The following is a 13,935-nucleotide window of genomic DNA, read 5'->3' as shown; positions in this document are numbered from 1 at the left end:
TGTGTCTGCGTGCGTGTGTGTCTGCGTGCGTGTGTCAGGGATGAGCTTTTTCGTCAGAGCCTGTCTCGACTAAGGGAGCAGGTCGTGAAAGCCAACACTTTGGTGCGAGAAGCCAACTTTTTGGCAGAGGAGATGAACAAACTGACTGACTATCAGGTCACCCTTCAGATTCCTGCAGCCAACCTCAGCGCCAACCGCAAGGTCAGACCTCTGAAACCCTTGCAATCACACACCAGCACCATATCACCTTATTGGACAGATTTCATTGTTATCTGTTGAAGTATGGATTTGTGCTGAAGATTAAGTGTCTTAATCTGTTGTTTTATATAGCGTGGAGCGATAGTAAGCGAGCCGGCCATTCAGGTTCGGAGAAAAGGAAAGGGGACCCAGGTGTGGACTATTGAGAAGCTGGAAAACAAACTTGTGGATATGAGAGACCACTACAGGGACTGGAAGGAAGGCACAGATGAGATGGTAAGAAACAGAGGATCAGAAATAGGAAAAGATAAGTAGAACATATTGACTGGGTTATTTAGGTTGTCTTCTGTTTTTTTGTTTTAGTACAACAAGGCAGACAGTAAACACTGTGACCTATTCTATGAGGCCCAAGAGAACCACAATCTGATAGGAGTGGCCAACATATTTCTGGAGTGCCTTTTCCATGATGTCAAACTACAGTATGCAGTCCCCATCATTAGCCAACAGGGAGAGGTAAGAGTGCACCAGCATTAACAGATTCATACACAAATAAATGATTCCTGGTGCAATATTCCAATATCCCTATAACATCAAGTCCTTATGTAAGGATGATGTACATAAATTTAAATGTACACATTATTGGGCATTTTTATATGAATGGAGGGGATGAAGTCTCCCTGCGCTCTATGTACAGGTTGCAGGCAGGCTGCACATTGAGCTGATGCGAGTGAGTGGAGTCGTACCAGAGCGCCTGTCTGGGGGAGACGACTCGTCAGAGAACTCTAGTGAGAGTAGCTGCTATGAGGTGATGGACACCAACGGGGAGATTGTCCACATGGCCAAGAGGCTAACCTGCAGGGTAACAAAGATGGATATATTGGAATAGGATGGTTTAGTAAAACAGTACAACAATGCTCAGTGACTCAGCTTCATCCTGTCTACTTGTCTCTTTGCTGCAGGTGCGGATCAGGGAGGCCACAGGTCTGCCGCTCAACCTTTCCAACTTTGTCTTCTGTCAGTACACCTTCTGGGAGCACGGTGAGCCCACTGTGGCTCCTCCCATGGTCAGCCCAGACAGACCTTCCCCTCGAAGCCCAGATGCCCAGTTTACTGTCCAGTTTGACCACTGCAAGGTACATTAAAAAGAGCTGCTAGTTGTTTCGATTTCAATTTCAATTTTTCACCTTGAAGCATTAGCTTTTAGATTCCCGTAACTTTTGTTAACTACTTTTATTTTCAAATCAACTCCACTACAAACCTCTTGTCTTTGTGCAGGACTATGCTGTGCATGTGACAGATGAGTTTTTGGAGTTTATATCGGATGGAGCATTGGCCATTGAAGTGTGGGGTCACCGCTGTGCTGGGACCGGACATTCTCTCTGGGAGTTAGACGCACTGGAGGCCAAGACCCAGACGCTCCGAGACAGGTACATGTATCACATGTTTCTCACACTTATACACATACACATACACACACCCGAGCATGTGAGCGGAGTGGAGCACGAGCGGGGGGATTTTGAATGGAGTTAAGAGTGGATTTTTCAAATGTTGGAGCGTTGCCTTATTTCCTGCCCCATACCTCTCTAATTTAGCTCTGGTACCACACATACCATGAGTTTGAAGCATGCCGGAGCTCTTCTCTGTGTTACTGCAGCAGCACAGTACATGCAGATAAACGGCGCCTGTCAATTCCATGCTGCTAGTGCCTTCCATCCGGCAGACGTTTTTCTGCCGAGCTCCAGACATAAAGGAGCGGTTGGCTCCGTTCATCTAATACAACAAAGCTTTTTTTCTTTATTTCTGGAGCAAGGGGTAAGCGATTGAATGGAGCGGGGAGAAATCTGAGTTGAGTGTGCAACGTTATTTAGTGGAGCAGGGGAGCAAAGGTAAACCAACTGCTCTGTGAGCGAGCAGTGGAAATTCTCACTGTCCACTCTGCTCACATGCTCCCACACACACACACACACACACACACACACACACACACACACACACACACACACACACTGCGGTTTCACACCTAACTAATCTTGGCTGTTGCGTGTTCTAGGTGGAGTGAGGTGTCTCGTAGGATCGAGCTGGTGATCTCCATCCAGGAGCTGAATGAGCAGGGAGAGTACTCATCTGTGGAGCTGCATCCTGGAAAAGACATCAGCACCGGAGGAGTCTTCCAACTCCGACAGGTCAGAGAAAAACTATGAGCAAGTTTCTCTTTAGGTCAAACTGGCTACCCTACATCAAACACACATTTTAGAGAATTATACTGTTACTACTGTTGCAATTATAAACAGCCGTGTACATGTAGTACTTTGAGAGTGCAACGCTAGCTGAATTATTGGGATTTGTCCAAGCAGGGTCACTCCAGGAGGCTGCAGGTGTGTGTGAAGCCGGTCCAAAATTCAGGCACTCTGCCTCTGCTGGTGGAGGCTGTGCTGTCTGTCTCTATCGGCTGTGTGTCTGCTCGCTCCACCAAACTACAGAGACCACTCGACAGCTACCAGGTCTGTGAAACACGAATGCACATTTTTGCATATATACATGTGAAACTTAGACCATGAACCTATTGTTTTAACAAAAATAGGATGATGGTTTGTATGTAATTGATTCTGAGTTGTTCTGACTTGTTTTTATGCCACTGATGTACAGTATTATGCTGATTTAGCTAAAGTATGTTTAGTCCAACTCTGGTTTCGTGTCATCTGAGTAGCTGGCAGTGAGTCTAAAGAAGGCCAAGGAATGTGCAATCTCATTATTGCCCTGTTTGTTCTGTTAACATGTAATGATGTGCCCTGATGTAGAAAGGAAGCAACAATTTGATTTTAACTCTTTTTTTATTTTCCACATTTAGTAAATATGGTAATTGTTTTTAAAGGCATTTATTACTCAAAACATACATACATGGACGTAAATGTATCTTTCACATCACATCTCAAGAGTCCTAGAAAGTTACATGAGCAGTGAATGGCATGTCAGGGCTTATTTCTGGTTCCTCACATATGACTGAGTGTGTTCTCTCCTGCCAGAGAGAGAAGGAAGACGATATGGATAGTTATCAGGTACCCTTTCAGTCTCCCACTGCTGCTGCTCCCCCTGTAGTTCACTCTGCAGCATGAAGGAAACCAACTTCATTGTATGTTTGTGACTAGGCCTGTTGCTGAGGGCATGTGAGGCAGGAGGCAGAGGGCTGTGCCAACTAAACAAGTGCTTTATTAAAAAGATGCACATGTGGATGATTTCTGATGCTGTAATTAGCAATCACACCAACCATTCGGTTGCAGCCCTTGATGCAAAATACTGTTCCACCCGTGGCTGAGCTCCCAGCCAGCAGTCTGTCTGCCAGGGATCCTGTCCCGCTCTCTCTCGCCTTCCCCCTCAGGTTGCTGCACTCTAATGCTACTGTTTGCTTGTCAATACTGAAGACCTGCAGGAATAATAAGCCTCACTATTTCATATGGGCATTGCATGGCTGCATGATTTACAGTACTTTGCATGGTGGAAGTGTGCTCACATCAGAAGCATAATAAGGTTGGCTTTGAGGTCGGTTGGTTACTGTAGTGTTTGTGGTTCCCTCACAGAGTAATCTTCTGTAAATGCAGGTAGGACATTGCGTGGCCGTGGCTGCCATGTTGGTGTGTGCATGCAAGTTTGCGTGTGCGTGTGCGTGTGCGTGTGTGTGTGTGTGTGTGTGTGTTTTGACCATAATCGTTTTTCAGCAAAAGAAAATGCACCTTAGAACTTAAATTGGCCTAAATTAGCTTGGTATAAAGGAGCAGTTATGGTACTTCGTCAGACAAATCAGCCCTGTGCACCCTCGCCTTGCCTTGTAAACACTGCTCTGTGCCCTGCAGCAGGTCCTCTGCCTTACCGAGCCAGCTGGCACTGATTCTGGTCTCTGCCTTCTTTCCAGGAGGAAGACCTAAACTGTGTTCGAGAGCGTTGGTCAGAGGCCCTGATCAAACGGCGGGAGTACCTTGATGAACAAATCAAGAAAATCATCAACAAACACGGCAAGTCCTCGGCCCTTTGTTTTAGCCACCACTTGCTGAAGGACCTGTAGCGTTGCTGCCGTGTGTTGTCTGTAATTTTAGTGTTTTTGTCAATGTGTTGTGATGAAACCTCTCTCCTCATTCATGTATCCAGAGAAGTCAGAGGAGGATGTTGAGCGTGAGGCTCGACTGGTGGAGCAGTGGGTTGGCCTGACTGAAGAGAGAAACGCAGTGCTGGTACCTGCACCTGGTAGTGGCATCCCTGGAGCTCCCGCAGACTGGTAAAAACACGAACACACTCCCATGCACATGACAGACTCTCTTCATTTGCAGCCGTTATCTTCATATTCACTTCATTGTAGGACCCCGCCTGCAGGAGTGGAAGCTCACATCCCTGTTCTTTTCCTGGATTTAAATGGTAAAGCAGACACATCCTTGATCTTAACTGGTATTTCACAGGTTCCTTTCAGGCCTGTACGAACACTAACTTTCTTCCATTGTCTTTCATGCCCCCAGCTGATAATCTGACAGTGAATGAGCAGCTGACCGGCCCACACGCTTCAGGTGTTAACTCTATCCTGCCCAAGGAGCATGGAAGCCAGTTCTTCTATTTGCCCATCATCAGACACAGTGATGAGGAGGTAAACAATCGGTTTGATTTTACTGCCCTCCTGTGGCAAAAAAGGGAACTCTAGGAAACGTAAACAAGTACAAATGCAGCTTTTGTTTTAAAGCTTGTGGTATGTCTTATAAAGCTGAGTGACACCTCATAAACAAAGTATCGGTATATCCATTGCTTCTTCATCTACTAGTTGTATATTGTGTGTTTTTGAAAACATGTTTCGGTGTGAGCGGTTTCACAAAGGATCTGTAGAATTTTGCTTATTTTACTACTTTTATTCTTGCTAGAGTTTCTTTTTTTCTCAAATTATTACACACAGCGAGGCATCATGCGTGAAAGCAATAATTTCAAAGAAAAGTCCTTTTCATTTTATGTTTGATGTTGAACAGCAGCACTAACCATACAGTGATCACTGCCCTCTTTACTGTGCGTAAGTGTGATGAGGTGGTGATTTTAATGCTCATTAGCAAACTGCTGCTAACACAAAGCTACAGCCCACCTACATGCCTGTAATCCATGTTTCTGTGTGTCACAACCGACTGGGATAGATTCTCTCTTTTTTAGACGATTGTGGAGTTACATTAATAAAAACACAACTCTTCAAATTCACCAGGTGTCGGCACTGTGTTCCTGGGACTCATCCATCCATGATTCTGTGCACCTCAACCGCATCACGTCTCCTAATGAACGCATTTATCTGATCATCAAAGCCACGGTGCAGCTCAGCCACCCTGCCTGCATGGAGCTGGTGCTCCGCAAGAGGATCGCTGTCAATATCTACAACAAGCAGGTTAGTCCAAGAGGGATCCGATTTAATCAGAGGGGGTACAGCCCACAGCAGAGGTGGGTGTTAGCAGCAATGGATTGTGTTTTGATGATCAACCTTGTATTGTTTTTCTACAGAGTTTCACTCAGAGTCTCAAGAGAAGAATGTCCTTAAAGAATGCACTCTATTCTTGTGGTGTGACTTATGAGATTGTTTCCAACATACCAAAGGTACAACTTTTTCATTTTACCTCTGTGTATTACAATATCTGCTTTCCGGATGTGTGACAAATAACCAGTTTGGTGTTTATCTTCATCCGCCCTTTCTACGTTTTTTTTCTTTCCTGTTCAGGCCTCAGAGGAGCCAGAGGAAAGAGAAACCTTGGCCCTCATGGCTGCTCGCGGGGACAGTGAGGAGACTCAGGATGGAGAAACCTACATAGAGAAGTACACACGGGGGGTTCTGGAAGTGGAGAACATCCTCAGTCTGGAGAGGCTAAGACAGGTATTTTGCACATTAGCATATTAACCTACTGAAACACAAACCTATGTGACTGAGTGACTGACATGTTAAGAAGCACCTGTCTTGTTTTTTTCTCCCTTGAAGGCTGTGACAGTGAAGGAAGCGATCACTACCAAGGGGAGACACCTAAGAAGGAGTATCAGCACACCAAATGTACAGCATGTAATGAATACATCACTCACTGCACTGCCCACAGAACCATATTGAAATGATTGTTATTAGATAATATGACACTAAGTCACACAGTGTTTCTTGCTCTCCAGTCTTCATGTAGTAAAACAGACCTGACTGGTTGTGAGGATGAAGACTGTAAGGTAAGGCAGGTCTGATGTTAGACTACATGGAACTTGTATTGGCTGTTTTAGCCTTGTCAAAATGCATAGCTTTTCTCTGAGCTAAATGCTGCTTGTCATAATTGCCCCTTTGAAAATTAAAATCTCTCCCTCCTTTAGATTAGGGTTTTTCACTTGAGCCCTGAGCTTGTACACAGTTAAAAGTCTTTTAGCTGCAGCTCTACTTTAACCTCACTGCAATACTTTGCAATATAACATGTGTGTTATTGTCTAGGACCACTGTGATCATGTGGACAGCACCAACTGCAATCCCCCGGAGGGCTCGCTTTGTTCCACACCCATCAAAAGCAAGGAGAATCCAGGTAAACTACGGAAACAGCAAATGTGCAGCAGCTATATTGCGTCCTTACTTATTTTGTGTTTATGTTACTACATTATAACTGGGTTACTTACCACTGAATGCAACCACACAGGTTTGGTTCCAGAGAGCCCTTTGTTTTTCAACTCCAGCCCCTTCAAAGTCCTCTCTCCTCAGCCACCTAAGTTCCTCAAGTCCTTGCTGCCTGTCAAAGAGGAGAACAAGGTGAAGAAAGTCCTGGAGGCCCGGCCGCTGCTGGGACAAGAGGTAAGGAGGATAAATTCACTCTTTCTCAAGAGGGGAAAATTCATGTCCATGTTTTTGCCTTGTTGCTCCAACATATCCTTGTTTTGTCAGTCCGCTGTCAAACCTCATTTTTACATTTTACCAAGTCACTTATCACATCAAATTGCATTTCCACAACATGGTACACTTATTGATATTTACAACAATTACTAATTTTCCAAAGCTGCTTCATGATGTAAAAAAAAATTGCTTTGCTATCATGTGACTGGCCGAAAAAAAACATGATAGCACCATCCATTGTGGTTATGTGACTGTATGAAAGAGCATGACTCACAGGAGCGTGATTTCAACTGGGAAGAGACACAACGGTATATTAGACAAAGCTATGCTATAAAATCTCATGCCTGACTTTGTTTGTGATTGTCTGGCTGTTCCAACTATTTAAAGGTCCCATGACATGGTGCTCTTTGGATGCTTTTATATAGACCTTAGTGATTCCCTAATACTGCATCTGAAGTCTCTTTCCCAAAATTCAGCCTTGGTGCAGAATTACAGCCACTAGAGCCAGTCCCACAATGAGCTTTCCTTAGAATGTGCCATTTCTGAGTCTGTGGCTTTTAAGGAGAAGAAGGGGGTGGCAATGTCGAGGCTTGCCTCATAAGGAGCAAGATTCAAGATCGGCCCATCTGAGCTTTCATTTTCTCAAAGGCAGAGCAGGATACCCAGGACTCGCTTTACACCTATCGCCATTTTTAGCCACTGGGGGACCATAGGCAGGCTGGGGGAACGCATATTAATGTTAAAAAAAACTCATAAAGGGAAATTTTCATGCCATGGGACCTTTAAACTAACCTTGTATATTTGTCTTCAACCGTGCTTGAAGTGGAATGCAAGAGGTGCGGCTACAAATCAGTCCATGTCAGGGATGCTGTGGTTGGGAAGTAGAGGTATTTAGCTAGCAGCAAAAGGGTTCAGTAAACAGCAGGATTAGAGTGTAGTAATAGTAATATAATAGTGTGTGGAAATGAGAGAACATGGGTCAAGAGACTACAAACGTATCACAAGAATTGGTGATGCACTAAAAAGTACTGTTACTCACTCTTAGGACACTTCAAGCACTGTTTGTTATGTGAAATATCAAACTGCATGGCGCTAACTGTGTAACTGGCCTGCCCAGCTCCATGCATGCTGTGTGCGTGTGTGTGTGTGTGAAGTGTTGTTCTGACCCATCCGCAGAGCATGCGCTCATGTGTGGACAGCCCTGCACTGCTCCCCCCTCCCTGTCCCTGGCGCCGGCCCAGGGCAGGCAGCGAGGGCCACTGCAAGCCTTCCACCTCCACCCCCACCTCCACTCCCACCAGCAGGCAGCTCCGCCATACACTGCCACACACTGCTGTAAGTGCTACACACACCAGGACACACCGCTCTGTGGGTTACTGTAAGAGTCTTCAACACACACATACACACACACACATACACTAATGTGACACACTCACATTGCTGTAAGTGTATCTCCACATAATGAGGTTCAAACACAAAATTTTGAGCATTTTTGAGCAATAATTATTGTTTTTGATAGGGCTAATTAGGGCCCGAGCGCCAACAGCAGCAAAGGCCCTATTAAAACTGAAGAAATTATTATTCCTTCCTTCTTTCTTTCTTTCGGCAAATTAATCGCCTTTTTTGAGGAGCTTAACATATCCAAAAAATCACAAAAATTGGCGGTTGCATCAAGTCTGGTGAAAATGTACGTATTTTAAGGGTTTGGGGAATAGGCGCACAAAATGGCTCGCTAGTGCCCCCTACAAAATAAAAAATTGAGCCCCTGCAGTACGTTTAACATAGACTAACGAAACGTGGTACACATATGTAGCATGTCAAGACGTACAAAAAAGCTCATTGGAGCCATACCTTGATCCAACAGGAAGTTTGCCATTTTTAATTGAAAGTTTGAAATTAGTCCTATATTGGCCAGTTCCACTTCGTACTTTGACAAACTTCTCCTAGAGATTTAGCCACGCCCCCTTTCGCAGGTAATGAATTGTATGACGTAGAGTCTTGTGTGTGGTATTTTTGATCTCAGCATGGAGTTCCCTTTTCATTGGTGATGATTTGTGGTGACTGATTTGCAGCGCAAATGCATGGCCACAAGGAGCGCCATCCGCCAGTAACCCAGATGCGCACAGATGCGCGAGGGGCCGTCAAACGCTGCTTGCAGCTTTCATTTATTTTGGAGCACCCATATTTTGCACTTCCCTCTTCTCTCTCAACTCTCTTAAACGCCAGTTCTTTGAGACCATTACGTTAATGTTGTCTTTTTTCTACAGTGTCGGTAGTGAAAAGCTCAGAAGAACTGTAGAATTTGTGACAGTAGCTCACTGTCATGTTACAGTAACATTTGCTCAACAATAATGTGTAAACCCACACATGGGTACAATAGTACAGCAGCAAACCCCTACAGCAAGGTTAAAAAATAAGAAAATGTCCTATATTAATTATACAAGTTCCATTACCACATTCCATCACACCATTTTTTGTTGTCTTCATTCACTTAAAAATAGTGTTTATATAGGCTAATGTTCAGGCTACAGGCTACAGCTGACATCATGTCTGGTGGGTTTCTTTTGTCCTGCTGCTCTTGTTTTGGTCAGCAGGACTCTGAGGATGAGGAGACAGTTGTGGACATGACTCTGAATCTCAATCGGGCCCCTCAGGACCACAACAGCTTGCAGCCTTACATCCCAGAGGACTTTGCCAACTTTGAGATCTACAATGCCAATCTGGAGAACCAGGAGGGGTTTCTATCATCCCAGTCTGACTTGAAGGGAAACCAGTGTGGAGGTGGGAGTGGAGAGAAAGAGGTGCCCCGAAGCCCCACGGCCAGCAGTTGCACTAGTGGCTACTTTTCACACAGTGCCTCCAACGCTACGCTGTCTGACATGCCTTTTAGTGCCAGTGAGAGCTCTGACCAGCTCAGCTGCCCTTCCAGAGACCCGCATGACTCTCTTGGCTGTCCTGCTGGAAAAAGCTGCACCCAAACCAAAAGTATCTCTGCAGGTAGTGACACCCAGCAGACTCCTCTGTCAGCAGGTGTGGTTCAGGAGCTGCACATCTACCCTGGCTCCACGCCTGTCAGAGACAAGCAACAAACATTTCCTCTGCCTCACAACTTTGTTCTCAGTGCCAGCCAGGAGTTCACTGACTTTAAAGGGGCAGATGACAGTAGTGGAGACAGTGATTTAGCACATTTTACAGAGAGATGGGAGAAGGAATGTTTGGAAAAAGAAACATGTGACACTGGTAATCAACGCTCCTCTGATCTCTCTGGTATCATTAACTCATCTGTTCCTGAAGACACTTCAACTACTGCATGCAACTGTCCAAATAACACAGGCTCAGTTAGTGGAGCTGTGTCCTGCACAAACACAAGTGTAGTATGCACTTCAGCCAGAACCCCAGTATCTGTGCCTGACAAAGTTCCAGCTGCATCTTCGGCATCCCCATCCCTGGTCACACCTTTATCTACAGCCCCGTCCTCGGCCCCGACTTCGCGAGCAGGAGGAGAACCTCCAATCGAAGAGCCGGCCCAGGGAGATCTGCCCCACGGGAGTCCCTGTCCCAGCCCAAACCCCAGCAGCGCAGAGCCCTCAGGAGATTCAAGCGGAGATGAGAACACCCCTGTAGCTCAGCTGCCTGACTGGATGGCCCCAGGGGAGCAGGTGTGGGTTGGGAAGAGGAGAGGAACAGTCCACTATGTTGGAGGAGTGGAGTTTGCTAAAGGGATCTGGATTGGTGTGAAGCTTGACATGGCAGTTGGTAAGTCCTTTTAAAAAACAAGAACTGATATACTGTGTTTGTTTGTGTGTGTGTGTGTGTGTGTGTGTGTGTGTGTGTGTGTGTGTACATAATATATAGATATTTTTTTTTTTTCTTTTTTTTTTTTGGGATCCTCATAAAAAAAAGATTCTGTCTATGTTATGTGTCAATGTAAAAAAACAAATATCAACCATTATTACACTAGCTTAAAAATGTGGCTATGGGCCTGTAGGCTTTTTTCATGGGTATCTGCCTCAAAAGTTTGAAATGTTCAGAATTACAAATGATCCACAATTATTCTACATATCTTTTATGATTGATCTTCCTATAGGTAAGCACAACGGGACTGTCCAGGGCAGGGTGTACTTCCGCTGCCCCCCATGTCACGGTGTGTTTGTGAAGCCATCTCGTCTCACCAGAGGACCGCCCTCCATGGACACAGAACCACAGACTCTTATCAGATAGGACCCAAAGAAGGGCCACCTTTCTGAGGAATGACAGGGACCCGAGGGTGGTCCTCAGATCTAGTGCCTAATGGGTGAACCGCAGGCTGACTTCAGCATGCCCCCTTCAGCGTGAGAGAGATGCTGATGTATTCTTTGGGTGTGTCTGCTTTCCTAAAACATATCTGACCTGTGCATTTAATGAAGGTTTATCCTAATTACTGTTCACTGAAAATTCACTATGCACATATCTGTTTCCTATACAGTGATATTTTTGATAGAGAACTTCACTTTTAACTGGGAGTCCATATGGAAATACTACCCACATACATTTTCTTGCATTGGTTTCTGAACATTATATACCATATTTTTATAAGACAATGCATCCTCCCTGAGGCTCATAGTGGAGTAATTTGGGATACGAAGATTAAGAATGTACTACTGTTAATAAAATTGATATTTACATCAATATGATCTGTCAGGGGTAACCAAAGAACTACGGTTCCATATCTGCTGTTACAAGTATTGTGTTATTTTTCTAATGTGCGTATGTGAAGGTAAACACTATATATCTACGTGTCCAAGTAAAGCTTAGTGCCATGTCTCTAGGAGTAATGCCACATACCCCGAATAGTGGACACATCTGCTAAACCTGAGTTGCTTTCAGTGTTTGACTGCAGTTTTCCTGTTAAATTATCCTGTTGAAGTACTGTAACACTGTGGAGGAAATAATCCCCATTCAGTATGAGACTGTTGCTGTTTGAATGCTTGCACTGGAAAGGATTCTTGGAGAGTTCGCCGACTGTCTTCCATATTGGACTGATGAGATACTGTCTAACTGAAGTGACTGAGAAACCATATGTCATCACAATCTGCGGAACAAAGCAGCTAGGCTTTAACTAAGGCCTGGATGTACTGATGCCTTAATGCCTTGTTTTAAAAAAGGCAGGCACATAAACCCCAGAGCTGACCCCAAGCTACTCAATGTTCTCCATAAGTTCACTGAGTTTTAAACTAACTGTATGGACCTGAAACCTGTGTATGTATATCATGATGCCCAGAGGCATTCAAAATGCTACCCAGCCTTGCTGACTGACTAAATACCTTTTTAACTGATTGTCCATCTGCATTTTATATGTAACTGCCTGATATATAACACTACATGTTAAAAGGTACTCAATAATGCATTTTGTTTCACATGGAGGGTTGGATGAATGGGTGGTGGAAGTTATCAGGTTACAGAACACAGCGCAAAAGTAGTTTAGTTATGATGAAGAGCTGTCCTATGAACTTATATTTTTATGGAAGTGGTGAACTGTGGAACTGACTAGAAATAGTTGTATATCCAATAGTTGTATATCCAAGCTGTAATCAAGTAAATGAAACCCAAGACCTTACTTAAAAGAAGAGAACAAAGCTGCTCTCCCTCATAAGGAGTTGTAAATAGAAATGTATTTGAACATAGTATTTACACTATTATAATGTACAGAATTGTATTTATAATGTATCGCAAAGTGTTTTAATTGGTACAAAATGTTCTAGAATAGAACATTTACAATCAGCATACTGTGTTGACTCTTCATTTGGTTCATTCAAGCGCACTGCATTTGTATAATTGACTTTTTTAGAAGTGTGCTGACCTCACTGATAAACATGTTTCTGTTACATGTCTAATGACTCTCAGTCTAAACTCAATTATTTTTCAAATCTTCTCTAATCTTACTTTTTTTACTGAGAGGTTGTATTATCAGGTCCTTTTTAAAGTTTAGTGTGATTGTGCAGGAGAACAGCATGACTATCAGTTCTATGTTTTTAGTTCTCATCCTTTCTAGTGTTGCAGTATATCCAAGAAAAATCCAGAAAATATCCCAATGCCCTAATGGGACCTTTAATTATCAGTCCATATCTAAAGCATGCAGAAAGAGGAAATATTTGTGCAGTGGATTTTGCGCCTACTGAAATGCCGAGAATTTGCTCGTACATTCTCAAAAAACTATTATTTTGTATATTTAGCCAAAAACATCCTACCTTAAATTATACATGTAACAGATGGTGTTTTACAAGAAAATGTGCAGAAGTCCCCACGGTGTGTGTTGCTTTAATCAAGCACTATACACAACATTTCTGTCACAGTGGGGTGTGATTCTTTACTACATCCCTCAGATGAGATGTCAACAGTGATGTGTGCTCCACCTTCTGGCTTCTCATGTCTCCTGTCACAGGCATGGTAAATAACACAAACATGAGATGTGCCCATTGATGTATAATAAGAACGGATGTGCCATTAAATTGAAAGCCTGTTATTGTTTAAATTCTTGACCCACTATTAGTGCTAATCAAACATTGCCAAAATGACTGGTGCTTCCAAGTTGTCTCATACTAGGCCAATGTTGCCTAAGATGTCACATTTGAATTAACTTAAGTAAAGCGCCCCCATGGGCTCAACTGGTGTATTTTTTTCTAAACTTATTAATATATATATTACAAAAATGAAAATGCATGTGTAAGCAATGGATGGCTCCATATCAATATCCAAGTCACAGATACTGCTTAAGTATGTAAATGTTCTTATTAATTAATGGGCAGCTGGGGATTTGTTAAGAAAGTTAAAGGTTTTTTTTCTCTAAGGTTTGTAAATAATCCCTGAATTCACAACCGTTTTTTTGTAAAATGTGAAAATAGATT

At 43.6% G+C, this 13,935-nt stretch overlaps 1 protein-coding gene across 3 annotated transcripts in view; it reads left to right on the top strand.

Annotated features, from left to right (window-relative positions):
* kif13a (kinesin family member 13A) overlaps positions 1 to 12,812 on the top strand; it is a 37,009-nt gene extending 24,197 nt beyond the window's left edge. Inside the window, exons 18-40 of one of the 3 annotated variants that reach the window (XM_032519645.1) lie at positions 39 to 201; positions 331 to 474; positions 562 to 711; positions 893 to 1,057; positions 1,158 to 1,331; positions 1,474 to 1,625; positions 2,249 to 2,381; positions 2,553 to 2,699; positions 3,222 to 3,254; positions 4,106 to 4,205; positions 4,339 to 4,465; positions 4,547 to 4,602; positions 4,701 to 4,825; positions 5,420 to 5,596; positions 5,710 to 5,802; positions 5,924 to 6,076; positions 6,179 to 6,256; positions 6,358 to 6,408; positions 6,662 to 6,749; positions 6,861 to 7,012; positions 8,228 to 8,386; positions 9,646 to 10,807; positions 11,139 to 12,812. In XM_032519645.1, coding sequence (XP_032375536.1) covers positions 39 to 201; positions 331 to 474; positions 562 to 711; positions 893 to 1,057; positions 1,158 to 1,331; positions 1,474 to 1,625; positions 2,249 to 2,381; positions 2,553 to 2,699; positions 3,222 to 3,254; positions 4,106 to 4,205; positions 4,339 to 4,465; positions 4,547 to 4,602; positions 4,701 to 4,825; positions 5,420 to 5,596; positions 5,710 to 5,802; positions 5,924 to 6,076; positions 6,179 to 6,256; positions 6,358 to 6,408; positions 6,662 to 6,749; positions 6,861 to 7,012; positions 8,228 to 8,386; positions 9,646 to 10,807; positions 11,139 to 11,272 — 3,916 coding nt within the window. In that variant the 3' untranslated portion in view covers positions 11,273 to 12,812. Of the gene's footprint in view, positions 1 to 38; positions 202 to 330; positions 475 to 561; positions 712 to 892; positions 1,058 to 1,157; positions 1,332 to 1,473; positions 1,626 to 2,248; positions 2,382 to 2,552; positions 2,700 to 3,221; positions 3,255 to 4,105; positions 4,206 to 4,338; positions 4,466 to 4,546; positions 4,603 to 4,700; positions 4,826 to 5,419; positions 5,597 to 5,709; positions 5,803 to 5,923; positions 6,077 to 6,178; positions 6,257 to 6,357; positions 6,409 to 6,661; positions 6,750 to 6,860; positions 7,013 to 8,227; positions 8,387 to 9,642; positions 10,808 to 11,138 lie in introns of all 3 variants that reach the window. The other 2 variants (XM_032519644.1, XM_032519646.1) reach the window with 2 other exon arrangements.
* Positions 12,813 to 13,935: the final 1,123 nt, after the last annotated feature.

The sequence above is a fragment of the Etheostoma spectabile genome, chromosome 6 (genome assembly GCF_008692095.1).
Source record: "Etheostoma spectabile isolate EspeVRDwgs_2016 chromosome 6, UIUC_Espe_1.0, whole genome shotgun sequence".
NCBI classification, from domain to species: Eukaryota; Metazoa; Chordata; class Actinopteri; order Perciformes; family Percidae; genus Etheostoma; species Etheostoma spectabile.
The sequence above is the reverse complement of the archived record's forward strand: the minus strand, read 5'-3'. Positions and strand labels throughout refer to the sequence as shown.